General features: G+C 44.7%; 1 protein-coding gene across 1 annotated transcript in view; it reads right to left on the bottom strand.

Moving 5' to 3' along the window:
- The window catches only part of LOC308676899 (solute carrier family 12 member 3-like), a gene marked incomplete at its 5' end in the record, with an annotated part of 43,195 nt that overhangs the window by 11,617 nt on the left and 11,722 nt on the right, over positions 1-19,856 (bottom strand). Inside the window, 12 exons of the mRNA XM_081342960.1 lie at positions 200-306; positions 1,953-2,075; positions 2,620-2,731; positions 5,756-5,855; positions 7,089-7,244; positions 9,756-9,857; positions 12,165-12,288; positions 13,642-13,749; positions 13,865-14,025; positions 14,119-14,203; positions 17,457-17,587; positions 18,644-18,755. Coding sequence (XP_081199086.1) covers positions 200-306; positions 1,953-2,075; positions 2,620-2,731; positions 5,756-5,855; positions 7,089-7,244; positions 9,756-9,857; positions 12,165-12,288; positions 13,642-13,749; positions 13,865-14,025; positions 14,119-14,203; positions 17,457-17,587; positions 18,644-18,755 — 1,421 coding nt within the window. The remainder of the gene's footprint in view (positions 1-199; positions 307-1,952; positions 2,076-2,619; positions 2,732-5,755; positions 5,856-7,088; positions 7,245-9,755; positions 9,858-12,164; positions 12,289-13,641; positions 13,750-13,864; positions 14,026-14,118; positions 14,204-17,456; positions 17,588-18,643; positions 18,756-19,856) is intronic.

The raw sequence follows: 19,856 nt of genomic DNA, 5'->3' as shown, positions 1-19,856 counted from the left end.
TTTAAACTCTGGCAGTTTTACCAACTAAAAGAATATATAAAGTTTAAAGGGCAAAGGGTCTTCTACAAAGTCTCTATCTTAGGGGAGATCCAAACCCATCCTTTTGTAAACTCTCAGCACCTATGTCCATCCCCTGTTTGCTCCATTCCTAACATCACCCCTTTTTCATTTATTCTTCTTGAGAACATGATATCCTTACTGTATTATGCCCACATAATTCTCCAGGTTTTGAGGAGAATCGATCTGCCAATCATTCTTATAACCAAGAACAACCGTGTTAGGTTTTAGGCGTCCTAGACCTGACACCTGCAAGAAGAAAGTGTGTTTAGTTTCTTATCAAAGGGAAATACTATGCACATTTTGTTAGCACATTACATATTGTGCTAAACATGTGATTTATTTTAATCCAGTCTGTTGAACAATCATGTTGGCGTACTTTACATACATTGACCATAAACTAATATCTGGAAATCATAATGGTTAGGTTCATCCAACTTACTCAGCCAGGAGATAGGTAGTGTCAGAATTGCAGTCCAGGGGTATATGTGTCTTGCTAATTAGAGATCACTATTTCAAAAATATCTTGACAACCAAGTCTGTCTGCCTATCAGTCCATCCATCCATCTATCCATCCATCCATCCATCCATCCATCCATCCATCCATCCATCCATCCATCCAGATGGACTTAGAACTTGAGCAACAAATTTACTTTAAACTTGTTCTTAATGTCAAAACATTCAGTGATGAGGCTATATAAATATAATAAATAAAGATTATTTAGAGCAGAGGTCTCCAACCTTTCTTGACTGGCGGACCGGGGGGAAGGCATTTTGTACACGTGCGCATGGACACACAAACGGGCCCGCGAACACGCGTGATGCAAATGGGGGGGTGTTAGTGCCCGCATGACACTTGCTAGCACCACCCTGTTTTTGTTGTGCGGTGCCCTGGTTTTGCCACTCAGCACCCCATTTGCATAGTGGTGTTGGCACAAGTGGGGGTGAGTGTGCACTCACACATGTGCACACTGGCCAGCCTGTTCTGCAGCCCAGTGGCCAGCAGGCTATGGCCCTGTAGTGGGCTGTGGTCCACAGACTGGGGACCTCTGATTTAGAGAACTATAGGTAGTTCTCAACTTAAACTATTCGTTTAGAGAGACCATTCGCAGTTACAACACACTGAAAAAGTGACTTGACCAATTTTCACACTTATGACCGTTGCAATATCCCCATAGTCGTGTGATCAAAATTCAGGTGCTTGGCAACTGGTTCATATTTATGATGGTTGCACTGTCATAATCACGGTCATTGATTGCTTTTTATTATTATATTATTGTTTTTATCAACATAATGTGTTTGGAATCGGGCATGTTATAGAAATTATAAAGTGTACACCCACTTTTTCATGTTGGTTCTCTACTACTAAGCTACAACGCCTTTCCAAAAAAACACATAGAAGACTTTGTCCCATTAGCTTGGATAACAGAATGGGATCTCCAGGTAACCGAGCGAGATTTCCAAGCAGTCTTAAAGCTTTGAGGTGAGGATCAACAAAAACAGCTGAGACAGAACATCCAAAACTACAAAGTAGCTTAGAATCAGTGCTATCCTCTTCGGGGTCCTTGGTGTTCTCTGAGTTTGGTGGTTTTCTTGCAGACGTTTCATTACCCAACTAGGTAACATCATCAGTGCATCACCTAGTTGGGTCATGAAACATCTGCAAGAAAACCTCCAGGTTCAGAGAGTACCAAGGACCCCACAGTTCAACCCTGTACAAATATTCTCTCCTGTAGCTGTTGTCTTCATTTGGGACAATACTGGGACCAAAACTGCATATCATTTTTTCAGCTTCAACCCATCTTTCTGTCAGGGTCCCTAATTTTTGCTCCTTTCTCCGGCAATGAATGCAAAGGCATTACACAAGGCCTTCATTCCCAAGACAAATGTGATACCTGCATAAAGGTTCTAGCTCCTGAACGTAAGTCTCCAATGGTGATATAGTTGTAGAACGCATGGATTTTCCGCTTGCCGAGCCATTGGAGTTGCTCATCATAATCCTCAAAGCAGGATGAATCCTGTAGCTGATGGGACGAAACCAAAAGGTTTGGACTTAAAAGGGGCAGCAGCCCTCCCCATCTCTTTATTCCTGCCCCACAGAGTGGAATGGGACAACTCACTGCAGCCAACTTGTCAAGGCCAACTCAGCCGCAGGACAACTCCACACTGCATAATTCAACGTGATAAACCAGGGGTCTTCAAACTTGGCCCTTTTATGACTTGTAGACTTCAACTCCCAGAATTTTCTTAGCCAGCGTGCCTGGCTGAGCAATTCTGGGAGTTGAAGTCCACAAGTCATAAAAGGGCCAGGTTTGAAGACCCCTGTGATAAATGTTATCCACTACTATTTTTTTGACATTATTTCCGTTTTTTTGTGCAAGTGGACAAACATGAAAATAATGCAGAAGAAACAGTGGCAATATAACATTTATTGTGTTTGACTTATCCCATGTGGAATTTGTCATGTGGCGAGTTGTCCTGCAGCAAGTTGGCCCCGACAAGATGGCCTCAACGAATTGTCCTTAGACCCCCAAAGAACTGAACCCTACAAGGGACACTAACCTCAGCCACATTTCCACATATCATGAGGCTGACGTTTTTGGTGAAGGCTCCAACAAAATCCACCAGGGCTGGTCGGAAGCTGGGAGGACCTGACAGGACCAAACACTGAGGCCTGCAGAAGGGAAAGACAGCAACCACAAGATGGTTAGTAAATGTGTATCACACCAAAAGATGTGTTCTCTGGTTGCCTAGAAGACCTGCATGAAGCAAGGCCAGAGGTGATCATCTGAAGAGCTAAAGTGGACATCCAGCCCCCCATGGTATGGTATGGATTGCTATACCCCCATAGAAGTATTACTTATAATTACATGCATTGTGTATATATGTTTACTTCTCTTCTGTCATGTTCTCATCATACACTAAATCAGAGGTCCCCAATCTTTTGGACACCAGGGACCGGTTCCATGGACAGAGGTTTTTCCACGGACCAGAGGGTGTGTGGTTTTGTGTGCGGCCTGCATCTAGCCGATGGGGCTTTGCTTGTTTGTGCAGCCCATTTGCTGGCATGCCATGGCCCGGTACTGGTCCATGGACCGGAGGGCTGGGGACACCTGCGCTAAATGATAATAAATAACTGCAAGATGAACTGGGTAGCAGGGATGGACAAGCTGTCAAGAGTGAAAAATTGGCAGCTACGTGCCTCTCTGTTTTCAACTTGCCATTAGAGTAAGGGGGGGGGAGAAGTGTTACTTTTGAATGGGTTAATTTGAGAAACAAAACCTGTCCACTTCTACGGAAGCTTGCTGAGAGTTGGCAGCATGGAAACCTTTCAAGGACATTCTAGCAGGTGGGAAGAAGATAGCAGACGGGTCCCACAGGAAAGAGAACATGTTTGAATGAGTTACGTGGACATCCAGGGGGTTTGGCTGGGAAAGTCATTGTTACCTGCTACAGTCTGCTGCCTTGGGATTTTAGAGTTAGTTGTACCTTGCCTTTACCAGGCCATGTATTCAATAAACAGTAAGCTTTTCAGAAATAAAAATAATCCTGGACTTTTATTTGGATACCCGCGCTGGAAGTTGACGCAAGCTCCCTTCAACTCAGTTCAGCTGCAAATGTGCTACGTGTGCTTGGTGGATGTGCATTAGGACAGGGGTCCCCAACTCCCGGGCAATGGACTGGCACCCGGCTGCAGCATACCAGAAACCGGGCCGTGCAAACAAGCGAAGCCCCATCCGTGGGATGCAGGCAGCATGCAAAACCACACCCTCTCCGGTTTGTGGAAAAACTCTCTCTCCATGGAACCGGTCCTTGGTGTCCAAAAGGTTGGGAGGCTGCTGTATTAGGTCACTGTCTCTAGGGATATAACTCAATTTGGCAGCTAACATGGAGGGAGCAACTGGTACAACTAGGACATCCCTTCAAACACCGTATGCTATTTCAATTAATTACTGCTCCATAAATTACACATAAGGGACGCGGTGGCTCAGTGGTTTAGGATGCTGAGCTTGTCGATCAGAAAGTCGGCAGTTTGGCGGGTCGAATCCCGAGTGCCGCGTAACAGAGTGAGCGCCTGTTACTCGTCCCAGCTTCTGCCAACCTAGCAGTTCGAAAGCACGTAAAAATGCAAGTAGAAAAATAGGGACCACTATGGTGGGAAGGTAACAGCATTCCGTGCACCTTTGGTGTCTAGTCATGCCGGCCACATGACCATGGAGATGTCCTCGGACAAGTGCTGGCTCTTCGGCTTTGAAACGGAGATGAGCACCGGCCCCTAGAGTTGGAAACGACTAGCACGCATGTGCGGGGGAACCTTTACCTTTACCTTTAAATTACACATCCTGGAGAAAGATTATATAATTGCATAGGTTCACCAACTAAAGGGGTATTCAGAGATGTTTTAGCCTACAAGGCAGGCAAACGGCAAGAATCTTGTCTGCAGTTCTACAAGCACAGAGCGCAATTTAAGCTACAGAGATGGAGGCGACAGTTTGAAAGAACGGCTTGTCGGAGTTAAAATACAGCCCAGAAATTACAAGGAGTAGAGTTTTGTATATAGGTAGCCCTTACGACTTACAACCATTTGTTTAGTGATCGTTCTAAGTTACAACAGTACTGAAAAAAGTGACTTGTGACTATTTTTTTTCTACACTTATGATCACTGCAGCATCCCCATGGTCACATGATCAAAATTCAGACCCTTGGTTCATATTTATGACCGTTGCAGTGTCCCGGGGTCATGTGATCATCATTTGCAGCCTTCTGACAAGCAAAGTCAATGGAGAAGCCAGATTGACTTAACAACTGAGGCACTAACCGAACAACAAGGGCGTAAAATGGGGCAATATTCATTTAACAACTATCTTGTTGAGCAACAGAAATTTGGGGCTCTATCAAAGTCCTAATTTGAGGACTACCTATACTGAATATCGAGATGCACCCTTCAATCCCAGTGCTACACCTGACAGATCAGTAAGAGAAAATATGAAGGAAAATATTAATTCTGAAGTCATCAGTGGCAGAGCAGAACTGCTATTTGGAGATAAATGTTCCCCAGCAGCCATCCAAACACTGAAAACATTACCCAGGTCCACAGATCACCAAATGGTTAGTTCACACATTGCAGTGAGCCATCAGCTGGTTGGCTTGCCTTAGACTTACTCTATTGTGCAAAACCCAGCACAGATTGCCCTACGCTATGGGCTGTTTCACCATAAGCATGGAATAAACCACAACTGCTCTGATTCATGCAATACTGTTGGACAGGGATCCCCAACCCCCGGTCCGGGGACCAGTACCGGGCCGCAGCACACCAGCAACTGGTTCGCACAAACAAGCAAAGCCCCATCTGCAAGATGCAGGCAGCACACAAAACCACGCACCCTCCAGTCCATGGAAAACCTATCTCCACGCAACCAGTCCCTGGTGCCCAAAAGGTTGGGGACCTCTGCTGTTGGTTACAAAGTGCAACTGCTGGGTTCATACAATATGAGTCAAACAAGGCTGATAATGGCTTACCACTGCAGTCAATCAGTTAAAGATGGTGAAAAGAAAACCAGGATTATGCTCAACTTTCATTTGCAAGAAGGAGCTGGAACTGAAGACCACAATCTCAAGCATATTTCCATCCCTTACTCCATTCATGGGGGGGGGACCCTGAGAGCTGAGGACATTTCTCCTTCACTTGACCACTCACCGGAAATTCTTAACATGATCCTCCACGTTGGTCAGGTTCATGGCATTGGAGAGAGCCATGTTGTAGGTCCCAGCCTGCACGGAGGAGCCCCAGTTCACCTCTGTGAGGAACAAGGAGGGAAGGTGGGTTAGGAAGAGAAGAACAAGATCTTTGCCTAGTCATTCCCTACTTTCTATCCAGTGGTTGCCCAAAACTCAAGGAAGACACAGAAATAGGATCCTTGGCCTGCTACAAGCTCTTAGACCAGTGATGGTGAATCTTTTAGAGACCGAGTGCCCAAACTGCAACCCAAAACCCACTTATGTATTGTCAGGTGTCGGGTGGGCGTGGCCCATTGGGTGGGTGTGGCCCAATGGGTGGGTGTGGCTGCAGTGGTAATGGCAGACTGGGTGGGACTAAAAAGTTCAATCAGTCAATTCCAACTTTGCGAGATCTTTTTTTTTCCCCGCAAGAAGTTGAAATTGATTGATTGAACCTTTTTTTTTGCACACAACGGTGGAAGCCTAAAGTGAAAAGATTTTATAAAACCCAGCTGAAGGCCTAGGACTGGGGCAACGGTGTGCGTCCCCACACAGAGGGCTCTGCATTCCACCTGTGGGACACGTGGCATAGGTTCGCCACCATGGTTTTAGATCCTTTCCTGTTAAATATGGGGCTCAACCGGATCACTCTCAAACCATTTACAGGTAGTCTTTGGCTTATGACCACAACTTAGACCAAACTTTCTGTAGTTAAGTGAGACAGTTGTGAAGTGAATTTTGCCTTGTTAAGTGTGAAAATCACTTTTTTCAGTGCTGTTGTAACTTCAAACGGTTACTAAGTGAAACATTGTAAGTCAAGGACTATCTGTACAAGAGGTAGAAACTCTTTTAAGTAGGATATTTATGGATACCCCATCTGTTGGATATTTCACCTCTGCTATCACTTTGCCACGGGACCTTTTAACTATGCCCAATTTGGTGGTCTTAAGACACAAAAAAGCAAACAAACAACCCTGGTCCCTAGGCAGCACGCACAAGTACTCACATACTCAGATACTATTATTCACTACTCATTCTTCTCCAAACGGACTATATTTGGAATGCTATCATTCCACACATCTTGGTGCCAGTTTGGGGGATAAGGGGCACTGGAGACAGATGTAACAATTTCACATCTCTTTGTGCTAGACTGGAGGTGATGAACATTGAATCGCCCTGACTCTACTCGAAATGATGCATGTCTCTTGGTATCAGGTTGGGGATGGTGGGCATTTCAATTATCCCAACTCTGGAGAACATCAAGTGGGGTGGCGGTGCCTACCTTAGGAACTTCAATGTCAAGGTGTTCTCACCTGGTTTCTTGTAGGTGACATATGCCAAGCTCACAATGATGACCCCAACGACAATCAGGGCTGCCCACCAAGTCAGCAGGAACATGATGACCACAGAGACGATGGATCCAAAGAGCGCGGTCCATTTGTTGAAGTAGCGGAAGGAAGGCCTCCAGCCTAGAAAGGGCGAAAGAGAGATGGGAATGTCATTTATCCTCTCCAGAGCCCTCCCACCATTTTAATCTAAAGCAAGCATGTCAAACTGCTGGCCCGCGGGCCGGATGCGTCACGCTGAAACCACACCAACCGCATTGCCGGCAATGGAAAAAAGCCATGATACGTCGCGCAACGTCACGAGTTTGACATGCCTGATCTAAAGCTTTATCTGTGCAAAAAAGATTTAATGTTTTTAATGTTGGCTATGCAAGGCCGGAAACTTAGAAGTCAGCACCCTGAAGATAGCTGCTAGATGGTCATGTACAATAGAAGTACATAATAATCATAATTTTACTATTATATTATAATAGTATATTATGTATACCATTGATGGTATATTATATATCAACACGTATCCTATTATACACTGCATATATGAATATATATATATATATATATATATATATATATATATATATATATATGTGTGTGTGTGTGTGTGTGTGTGTGTGTGTGTGTGTGTGTGCAAATACACAATATTATATTATTAATATATAGCACATTACAACATGCAATGTAACACAATGCAATTTTTTCAGGTTTCTCTATGACAACTAGTAACTTGTATACAGCAGGGCTATTCAACCTTTTCACCCATTGTACCACTTTTAGGATATGGCAACATCCAAGTACCACCAGTCGCCTAGCAAGGTGTCAAAAACTTGATGACCCCCCCCCAAAAAGGGAAAAAGTGATGAAGTACAGGCAATCCTCGACTTACAACAGTTCGCTTAGTGACTGTTCGAAGTTACACAGGCACTGAAAAAAGTGCCCCCCCCCAGCCACAGCCAAGCAAGACACATGCCTGCCTGCCCGGCGGCGCTCTTCCTCCTGTCCGCGGTTTTCATTGTTGTGAGCATTTCTGTTGAGGATTGGCAGCGGAGATGGGATGGGGTGGGGTGTTTGGTTTTTATTCCCCCGTCTGCTGGGTGGTTGCAGCAGGTTTTGGTCACTTCACATGATCCTGGGACACTGTGACCATCATAAATATGAATCAGTTGCCAAGCATCTGAATGCAAATCACAAGACCCTGGAGATGCTGCAACATTCCAGCTGATCGGCGCTTCTTCTGGGCTCAGCAGAAGCGCCAGGATCAGCACCGAGCTCCAGCTGGAGCCTGGCTCTCATCCTGGTGCTTCTGCTGAGCCCTGACAGCCCTGAGCTCCAGCCGTCTCTTGCTCAGGCTTGTGCGGTGCTGCCACCGGTTCAGCTCATTCTCCTCCCCTGCCACCACTTTTCTCGGATGGTCGTGTACCACCTGCCAGGTGCCAATATACCACAGGTGGTACCCGTACCACTGGTTGAAAAGCCCTGGTATACAGCATACAGATGTCATGGTATGTCATCTCAGAAGCAGATCAAATAAAGAAACAATGAATGGGAGAGACAGAGAGAGAGAAACAGACAGACAGAGAGAGACAGAGATTTTCACTGTCCAGAATGCAACCCATAAATTAGAGGATTAAGTGTTTTTTCCACACTACCTTCTCAATTCATGCACTCCTGTGACAAAAACGGTTTTACCTCCTCGGCCCTGGTTCCCCTACCCAATCAATCAAAACAGAGCTGGAAGGAACCTTGGAGGTCATCTAGTCCAGCCCCCTGCTCAAGCAGGAGACCCTATAGCATTTCAGACAAGTGTCTGCCCAGTCTCTTCTTAAAAACCTCCAGTGATGAAGGACCCACAACTTCTGAAGGCAAGCTCTTCCACTGGTTAATTGTCCTTACTGTTATGAAGTTTCTCCTTAATTCCAGGTTGCTTCTCTCCTTGATTAGCTTCCATCCATTGTTTCTTATCCTGCCTTCTGGTGCTTTGGGAAATAAGTTGACCCCCCTCTTCCTTCTGGCAACCTTTCAAATATTGGAATACTGCTACCACTGTCCCCACTAGTCCTTCTTTTCTCTAGACTGGCCATGCCCAAATCCTGCAACCGTTCTTCATACAGTATGTTTTTAATCATATGAAGGCCTTTAATCATCTCAGTTGCTCTTCCTTGCACTTTTTCCAAAGTCTCAAAGTACCCAGCCCATCAAAGGTCAAAGGTCAAAGAATGCCGACTGGTGGCCCCCAGGGGGAGGGCGTTCTCTGTGGGTGCACCGGATCTATGGAACCATCTTCCGGTCGAGCTCCGGATGGCGCCCGATCTCCGCTCCTTCCGGCGCCATCTTAAAACCCATCTTTTTGAACAAGCTGGCCTGGCCTGATGGGACGGGGTTGGATTTTATAAATGGATCTTAATTTTTAATCTGTATTAATTTATTACGGGCATTGTTTAATTACTTTTTAATAATTTTTAATTTTTGTATCTTGTTTTTATGTATTGCCCTGTTCACCGCCCTGAGTCCTTCGGGAGAAGGGCGGTATACAAATTAAAATAATAATAATAATAATAATAATAATAATAATAATAATAATAATAATAATAATAATAATAATAATAATAATAATAATAATAATAATAATAATCTTACCTGGGGAGTTGGTAATGGTGGCATGGAAGCAGCTGAAGTTGATCAGGGCATAAGAGCAGAGGAAAAAGTTGGAGATGATGGGGGCAATGGTATTCAGTTCGGCTGCAAAGGAAAAGGGAGGTGAGTGTTGTGATTCAGGGTCAGCCTGTGGGTTCGGCAGTTGGGTTGGATGACTCAGATGAGGGGGAGGAGGGGGGTGTTGAAGAACTTGCTGATGATGGCTTTGAGGCTCCGCAGAGCCCCCAGCCAGGCCCCTCCCACCTGGTGGAGACCCAGCTGTGTGAACCTGACAGCGTGGATGAAGATGACCCACAGCTGGCCCTGTTCAAGGACGCCCGACGCAGGAGGCAGTCAAGTAGGAGCAAACAGAGGAAGGCAATGGGGCTTCTCGGAAGGAGGGAGAGAGAAGCCACGCCCTGAACTCTTTATAAAGGACTTGTGTGGGGAGGGCTGGTTTGCTGAAAGCAACCGCTCAGATAGTGTTTCAAAGCTCCGGTATCTTGGTTCGTGTCTTGTTTGTTTTTGTAATAAATTTGGCAGACGTATTCCAGCCTCTTGCCGTCTGTAAAGGGGTTGCCTTTTCTGCAAGGCCGGTAGCAGGCTGGTACAGAACAGTGAGGAAAACTAAGAAGGCCACTGCAGAACTCAGCAAGGCTTCTCACGTGCCAGGCGCAGGCAGCCCTTGACTTGTGATCGCCATTGAGCCCAAAATCTCTGTTGCTAAGCAAGGCAGTTAAGTGAGTTTCGCCTCATTTTTATGATCTTTCTGGCCACAGTTCTTAAGCAAATCCCTACAGTGGAATCATGCCGTCGCTAAGCGAGTCTGGCTTCCCCCACTGACTTTGCGTGTCGGAAGCCCGTTGGGAAAGTTACACGTGGTGAACACGTGACCCCCCCAGGACACTGCAACTGTCATAAACACATGCCGGTGGCCAGGTGGCCAAATTTTGATCCTGTGACCATGGGCATGCTGCAACCGTTGTGTGAAAATGGTCCTAAGTCGCTTTTTAAGGGTGCTGTTGTAGCTTGGAATGGTCACTAAAGGAATGGCTATAAGCCGAGAACTCCCTGTGACTAATCATGCATCCCAGCAATGGGATTCCTTTCTAACAATTTTAACTGACCTCTCAGCTGAATTCACATCACATGCTAGACCTCAACGAGTTAAGAAAAACCCCATTGTTGTGTTCCCCAAATCTGCTGGCCCCAGGCAAATCAGCTGTGGTTTAACAGAATAAGAGTTGGAAGGGACCTTGGAGGTCTTGTAGTCAAACCCCCTGCTCAAGCAGGAGATCCCATACCATTTCAGACAAATGGCTGTCTAATCTCTTCTCAAAAATCTCCAGTGATGGAGCACCCACAAGTTCTGGAGGCAAGTCATTCCACTGATTAATTGTTCTCATGGTCGGGAAATTTCTCCTTAGTTGGTTCCCTCCTTGATTAGTTTCCATCCATTGCTTCTTATTGTGACTTCAGGTACTTTGGAGAATAGGCTGATCCCCTCTTAAAGGAAACCATGTTGAAAAGAAGGGTTCCTACAACGCCCAGATCCAGAAAGCACCCAATCCATTTAATATAGTTAAAGGGTTGTGTGAATTGTGGTGGCGCAGTGATTAGAATGCAGTACTGCAGGCTAACTCACTGCTCACTCCAGGAGTTCGATTCTGAATGGCTGAAGGTTGACTCAGCCTTCCATCCTTCCAAGGTCAGTAAAATGAGGACCCAGATTGTTGGGGGGCAATAGGCCGACTCTGTAAACCAGGGGTCTTCAAACTTGGCCCTTTTATGACTTGTGGACTTCAACTCCCAGAATTCCTCAGCCAGGCATGCTGGCTGAGGAATTCTGGGAGTTGAAGTCCACAAGTCATAAAAGGGCCAAGTTTGAAGACCCCTGCTGTAAACCATTTAGAGGGATTATATAGAAAAGGCTTATATACTATGAAGTGGTATATAAGTCTTAAGTGCTATTGCTATTCATTCATTCATTCATTCATTCATTCATTCATTCATTCATTCATGCTGTAGTGGCGCAGTGTTTAGACTGCAGTATTGCAGGCTAACTCTGCCCACTGCCAGGAGTTTGATTCTGACAGGCTCAAGGTTGACTCAGCCTTCCATCCTTCCAAGGTCAGTAAAATGAGGACCCAGATTGTTGGGGGGCAATAGGCCGACTCTGTAAACCGCCTAGAGAATGCTGTAATGCCCTGTGAAGCGGTATATAAGTCTAAGTGTTATTGCTATTTGTTCATTACAACTGGCTCCTCAATCCATGGTCAAATTCATCTTCTGCCTCAAAGCATCTCCAACCTATTTATCTCACTTCACCCTTGACTTCAATTCCTTGGCCTTTCATTCACATTTGGGGGATAGAGAAATTCAGATGATCCATTTATAAGCAGCCTCACTTACCAATGAGGATGAAGGCAATGGCCAGGATAAAGGTCAGAGCATAAGCCCTCAGTGGCTCCTTATTCTTTCCATAACCCTTGGCGAAAAAGCCGATCAGAGGATAGAGGTTGTCTTGACAGAGGCACTGGAAGGAAGAGGGACATAAGCTGGAAGCAGGAGTCTCAAAACCCATTGGGGACAATCAAAGCTACTGGTCAGAGGGACGTTTAAAGGCTTCTTGCTACAGCCAGATGCTGGGCAGGTTGGAGCAAGTAATATTTAATTTGGCATTGGTCCCATCTCAGTTCATATGAACATGGGACCTAATTCACAGTTCCCAAGAATTTACCTGTGATAACATCAGCGTCCATGGAAATTCTCAATCAGGTCATAGTTGTCCCAAAGATACTTTTCAAAAGCCCTTGAAAATGTTTCACTTCTCATCCAAGAAGCTTCTTCAGTTCTGGCTAAAGGGTGGGGAAAAGATGGCTTGCAAAGAATACAAATCCTTCTATTCCCCACCATTTGGTCAGAACTGAAGAAGCTTCTTGGGTGAGAAGCGAAATGTTTTCAAGGGGGAAAAGTAAAAGCAAAGTCCAGTTGTGAAAAGCACCTTAGGGACATCTCTGTCTACTGTTCTCTGATAAAGAGCCCCAAAGTGGAAGAGAACAAAAGCAACTTACACAGCTGTTGCAGCTTTTCCATTCTAAACAGTCTCTTACTCTCCCTCACCTGCCAGCTTTAAAACTGTAAAAACAATTTTCAAACTCAGCACATTCAGAAAGAAATCCCCTCACTTGTCAAAGTTCAGCCTGACCAGGTGAGCAAGAACTTGTTCCTTCCTAAAGTTAAACGCTAACCAATGAAATTGACCTGGTTCTAAATTTGGGGAGAGAGAAAACCAAACTCAGGAATTTATGGAGTTTGCTGCAACTCTAAGCTTTCTGCAACCCTAAGCTTCTCCAGATGTGTTGGAACAACCAGAATTCACAGCCAACATCAATTTGAAGGATATTCTTGGGGAAACTCCCCAACTTGGTATCCATATTTCATAGAACCGTTGGGCTGGAAGGGATCTTGGAGGTCTTCTAGTACAAATCCCTGCTCAAGGTAGGAGCCTTATACCATCCCAGTCAAATGGTTGCCCAGTCTATTTCTGAAAACCTCCAGTAACGAGCACCCATAGCTCTGGGGGCATGGTACTCCATTGATCACATCGCACATGTCACAAGCGCTAAGGGGTTTCCGGGTTGAAAGGATTAGCTGGTGACATCGCCATCGCCCTGGGGAACCCCAGTTGGGGACTCCTTTCATGTCCCTGGCAGGAACCAGTGCAAGGATGAAAGCTCACCCCACCCCGTGGCAGCACTCAGGTCCTGAATGCGGACTTGCTGACCTCCAACCCAGTGTCCTAACCATGTGACCCACTGTGCTACTTATCCCATTGATTAATTGATGCTGTTTCTGGCCCTCTGCCTGTAATTTTCCCCCAATTTACCTGGAAGACCTTGGGGGCAGACACAAGGCAAGCCAAAGCAGAGGAGAGAGTAGCAGCGAAGATTCCTGCTGTGATCAGAGGGCTGAATGCTGACGCCATACTCATTGTCTGGAAAAGAGGGGTGGGGGGTCATTTTAAAGCTCCAAGTCACAAAGCCAAAATCTCTGTTTTATTCCCAAAGAGCAAGGGTGTGTGTGTGTGTGTGTGCCTCCAGGAACCCTACCTGGTAATCATTGGCAAGCCCATATGGGCAGGTCCGTGTCGCACTACATTCAGTGAAGTTCCAGCCGTACCCACAGCCCAGGCCAACACAGTCTCCACCAGTGTAGTTGGAAACCAAAGTGTCGTTTAGACTTCCAGAGGCATCACGGATGACGCAAGCTCCTGTAGAACATGGGGAAAAAAAAAGGTCTCATAGGACTGGGAGCCTGGCATAGACGTTGGGAGCCTCTGGTACCATAATGGAATCTTAGTTACCTATGGTGGCGGAAATGACCAAATAACTGATGGTGGTCAGGAAGATGGCCATTAACGTTCCTTGGGGGATGGCCACTGCTGGGTCCTGCAAAAGAAAGACCGTGGTGAGCAAAAATGGTCAAGAAGTTTGGTGCCTCCCATTTTAGGAGAGAAGACACAGGAGAAAGCAAGGGTCCTCCTACATGCATTCAGCCAAGGTCATTGAACAATATGGTTCTTCACTTCCTAGAACTGCCTCCACCTAACTGTCTCTGAGGAGAAGCAAGGCTTCCATCCCTGCTCTCTCTTTCTAGCCCCATCTGCTTGGCAGCTGCATGAAACCACCAGATCTCTCTCAGTTCAGCTGCGATGAAGAACAGTTTTTTTTAATTGAAAAGTTTTACAAAGTTTTAATGACCCCCCCTCCCCACCAACCCTCCCCCCTTCCCCCCCCCCAACTTCCCAAAGCAGAATACAGGGTATTACATATAGCAATCTTAAGCAAACATATGCTAAATATCTAATACAACATTAACAAACCTTCCACCCTTTAACTCCCTTATAACAAAACTAAAATAATTATAATAACACTACTATAATTATTAAAAATTATTCATATGCTATTTGAAACTTTCTAGTCCCATATTTGTTTGTTTTTTTTCCTCCTACAGCGGCCCCACCTAATAGCACTTGAGGGAGGAGAAGCCATAATCAATGATCAAGAAGCCAATTAGCTGCTCTCCTTATGGGCACCATCTGCTGCTCCAACTCAGAGGACTCAACCTTCAGCTCAAGTGGGACCAGGGACAATGTAGTTCTTCTATTGCTAGAACTGCCTCTGCTATATCCAAGGGAGATAGGATGTTTCACCAGCACTGAATATACTTTGGGGCAAGTGCCAGTGACCAGAAGATATGCATAGCATTGCCCCAACCTACAAAGGAATTGTTGCTTGCAACAGTTGTTGCAATATTACTGCAACCAGCCATATGTGCTGAAATTCATTGGCACAGCTCTCTTGCTTACTGTGATGTGTACATTAAATTCAGTGGTGCCCTACGTGGTCTGTTGCATAATTAGAGATCAGCACGGTTACTATGGACATTACTTAGCTAGATATGGTGTCTCAACTTGCTTGTTCCTCTTTCCCAGTCTGTAAGGCCCTCTCACCCATTTACTATGAGGCTGAAAGCTCTAGCACCCAGGTGTGCCCATTCTATGCTTATCTGATCCAGGTAAAGTAATTTCACAGGCAACAGGAATTATTTTGCAAGGAGCAAATAGTTCAACTAACTATTCTATTCCCATTCTATGAATCATAGCAGAAATAACCCATAAATAGGTTACTCTGGGTGGAAGATATAGTTTGAAGTTCTTGATGCTTTCTGAATTTGGTTATTGGCTTGCAGACATTTCATTGCCCAACTAGGTAATATCATCTGTGCTGATCGTACATCATTGCTTATGTTACCTAGTTGGGTAATGAAATATTTGCAAGCCAACAACCAAGCTCAGAGAACAACACCAAGGACTCCGCAGTTCAACCCTGAGCTACAGATATTCTCTTCTGTAAGATAATTCTTTGACTTAGTTCCATTCCAAATCTTATTTTATGGATTGATCTTATTGCTAAACCAGGGCGCTTCCTGAAAAGTTGGATTACAGCTGCACAAGCCAGCTGCACCTGGTAGAATAGTGAAGTATCTTCCAATTTTTTTTCCTTGCGTGCTCCCTCATCTGATGTGATCCAGGTAAGCAATAAAGAAAAGGGCCTTCTCTGTGTTGTCCCCCCAGTTTGGCAGTTCTTTCCCAAAGGAGGGCCACTTGTCCTTGGTCTTCTTCTCTGAGCATATCTTGAGGCAAGATTCTTGGTCCTGATGTTGGTCCTTGACCGAGGAAGATCTTGAGCCAAGGATCTTGGTCTTGATCTTCTTTTCTGAGCTTCTAACAGATGGTGGTTTGGGAATTGGTCTAAATCTGGTGTTTTTCATACATGGCAACTTTTAAGATGTGTGGACTTCACCTCTCATGCTGGCTATGGAATTCTGGGAGGTGAAGTCCACACATTTTTAAGGTTACCGAGTCTGAAAAACACTGGTCTAAATGATGCTTCTGAAGAAAAGGGGTAATCTTTTAAGCCTGTACCCTCTGATTGTGAGGAGATTTAGTGGGATTCTTCTGTCTTCTGTGGAATGTGGCTTGGCCAGATCTTGCTCACACATGTCTAAAGAGCAATCTGAATGGAAAATTACTCACTCTTTTATCCAACTATGAGATCACCCTTCCTTAATTGATATCACATAGGTAGGCTAGGTCTGTGGTTCCCATAAATCAATTTGAAAGGCACCAGGATGCCAAAGGCCACTTTAGGGAAGTGAGTGTGTGTGTGTGTTAACTCATTGCAGAGGAACCTGAGAAAGGGACGCATACAAGTACAAAGGATATCCTATTTGTTTCCCTCATAAGTCATAAGCTTTGGTTGAAATTATATTGCTGTAAACTCTCATTTCTCATCCTGAACTAAAGGTGAAATGCAAATGTTTGCCTTTGAGTCAGTCTTGACTTTTGGTGATACATTGACAAGTCCATGCAACAGGGTTGTTGTTGTTTTTTTGGAAAGTGGTTCACCTTCTTCCTAGGGCTGAAAGAGAGAGACTGGTTCAAAGTTCAAAGTTCCCCATCTGGCTTTGTCCCTAAGGCAGGTCTAGAAGTAGTCTCCCAGCTTCCCATCCTACATCTCAGGCTTGCTTACGGAAACAGTTCTGCTGGTAGGAAGAGATGTAGACTATTGACTTTCCAGCTGCTCCCATAGGGAGCAGTAATCTTCAAGATTTCCCCCTCCTGGATGGGTCCACAAGCATCCAAAGGTCATCTTGGGTCATTCCTAAGTGCCCATTCAAATCCAGCGGCGGGACTGCCAAAGAACCAGCTCTGGCAGCAAAGGCAGAACATCGTGGGCAGGAGAAGAAATCCTGCCTACTCAGCAGCAGCCATCTTGGGGAGGAGCTCCCCACATCCTACATCTCAAACCAAGCTAGCTCAATAATAGTATATTAAAAAAACAACCTTTAGCCCCCAAAATACTTTCAGTCTTCTCTTTTTCTGGAAATGCAAGTAGAATTTCCTTGGCTGTTGAAACCAAAATGTCATCCTTTTGCTACGTTTTCTCCAAACTCTTGCTTTCAGTGAATCTGCTACCATTTTTCCCCCCTCTACTTTTAAATCCTTTTCTCTGAAAAATGCCCTGCATATATTTTACTGAAAAGGGAATGTGAATCTTTAAGGGAGACAGACGAGCAAGGGACGAAGTCCAACTGAGCTCCATCATGCATTGATGCAACCTGAAGCCAACAGCTTACCTTCAAGTCTCCTGAAATATTGGCCCCGGCTAGGATCCCAGTGGCTGAAGGGAAGAAGATGGAGAACATGCCAAAAAAGCTGCCCGATTCACCTCGCCATTGAGGTTTGATGTTTTCCAAGAAGATGTCACCTTGAAGAAGGAAAGGAATTTTAAAAAAAAAAAATCAAGGGAGCACCCCAAAAGCCGCTGAACCTTTTTTTTTTTAAAGGTGTTTGGCTTTTCAAGAATCCAAACTATAGAGCTGCCTTAGATAAAATCAAGCTATTTGCTTATCGGCTTTAATGCGGTTTGCTTTAATTAGCAACAGCTCCTTAAGTGTCTCATAGATCTGTCTTTATCGTTCCACTCGGTGACTCAGAAGATGAGAACCTGGACCTTCAGTAGGCACAGCAAATGCTTTGATACCTGAGCTCTTTCCCTTGTCAAAAACAAAATAAAGGCTCTAGTCCTCATGAGTCCAAATAAAGGCCACTCAGAAGATGAATATGGGAAGCTGCTTTTCATGGACTGCATCCCCATACTCAGTCTGGTTAACCATAATATACTGCCTGTGTTCACAAACCAAATTATGGCTTATGTGATGGCCTGGTGGAACCCATTACTTAGTGCAATGTGTGAACCCCAGGCAAGGGGCAGACAACTGATCTGTCTTTGGCCACTGATGAACAGTATTGTTTTAGGGAAAATTTGTTCAGCTGGGTCCATAGGAAGTTCCATGGACAGAACCTATGACCTTTGGTTGGCCTGTTGGGCAATTTACTTCTGAAATCCAGTTCTTCTTGAATATGCCATGGTTTGGTGTGCTTTGTTATTGGGTTGCACAACAAGTTCAGAACAATTAGGAAAATATGCTCCTAATTATTGCTAAGCACATTGATTTGTGCTTAGATTGCAAGCCGCCCTGAGTCTTCGGAGAAGGGCGGGATATAAATGGGATTAAAATAAATAAAAAATAAAAATAAAAACTGTAGGGAGTGTGCAGTAGTATCAATGTTGCATCTGTAGGAGTATAAATGTTGTGGCTGCTGCAGCTCTTTAAAGCATCTGTGTCTCAGAAGATACAATTGCTTTAAAGAGTTCCAAGCAGGGCAGTATTTTTATTGCTGCATAAACTGGGTAGCCATGCAAGCCGTATTATACAACTATGATTCTGTCCAGAAGACCAATTATTGCAGAGTCTCTTACTACGATAGCTGAAGTAGCCCTTGGACATTCTCTCTGGTGAAGCAGGGATTAAGGTCCCGACGAAATAGTTGATGAAGGATATCATGATGACAAAGAAGAAGACAACCTGAGCCTGGAAAGAGAAGCAACAAGAGAAGATATAGAGGCTTCATTCCCAGCTGGACCAGTTTCTGATCCTGGAAATAACAACAACAACAGCAACAGAGTTGGAAGGGACCTTAAAGGTTTTCTAGTACAACCCCCTGCTCAGGCAGGACACTCTATATCATTTCAGACAAATGGTTGTCCAGTCTCTTCTTAAAACCTTCCAGTGTTGGAGCATTCACAGTTTCTGGAAGCAGGTTGTTCCACTGATTAATTGTTCTAACTGTCAGGAAGTTTTTCCTTAGTTCTAGGTTGCTTCTCTCCTTGGTTACTTTCCATCCGTTGTTTCTTGTCCTGCCTTTGGGCGCTTTGGAGAATAGCTTGACTCCCTCTTCTTTGTGGCAGCCCCTGAGATATTGGAACAACTGCTATCATGTCCCCCCTCGTCCTTCTCTTCATTAGACTAGACATACCCAATTCTAGCAACCGTTCCTTATATGTTTTACCCTCCAGTCCCCTGATCATCTTTGTTGCTCTTCTCTGCACTCTTTCCAGACTCTCAACATCTTTTTCACGGGAGACTTATTCAATGTATATGGATTTTACCTGTGTTTAATTATCTTCATTTACTGGTTAGATACAGGTAATCCTCGACTTACAATCACAATTGAGCCCAAAATTTATGTTGCTAAATTGAGACATTTGTGAAGTGAGTTTAGCCCCATTTTACGACCTTTCTTGCCACAGTTGTTAAGTGAATCGCTGCAGTTGTTAAAGTTAGCAACCCGGCTGTGAAGTGAATCTGGCTCCCCTATTGTCTTTGCTTGTCAGAAAGTCACAAAAGCAGATCACGTGACTCCCAGACACTGTCACTATCATAAATATGAACCAGCTGCTCTGCATCTGAATTTTGATCACGTGACCGTGGGGATGCTGCAATGGTCATAAGTGTGAAAAACTGTCATAAGTCACTTTTTTCAGTACCGTTGTAACTTTGAACAGTCACTAAATGAACTGTTGTAAGTCGAGGACTACCTATATATTTTTGTGCAATTGAAAGCTACAAGGTTCCCTGAGTGGACAGTGTAACTTTGCAGTATCTAGAACTAAGATTTATCCTAAAGTTCTA

This window comes from Vipera berus (genome assembly GCF_964194415.1).
Source record: "Vipera berus genome assembly, chromosome: Z".
In the NCBI taxonomy this organism is placed as follows: Eukaryota; Metazoa; Chordata; class Lepidosauria; order Squamata; family Viperidae; genus Vipera; species Vipera berus.
This window is presented reverse-complemented; position numbering and strand designations above follow the sequence as displayed.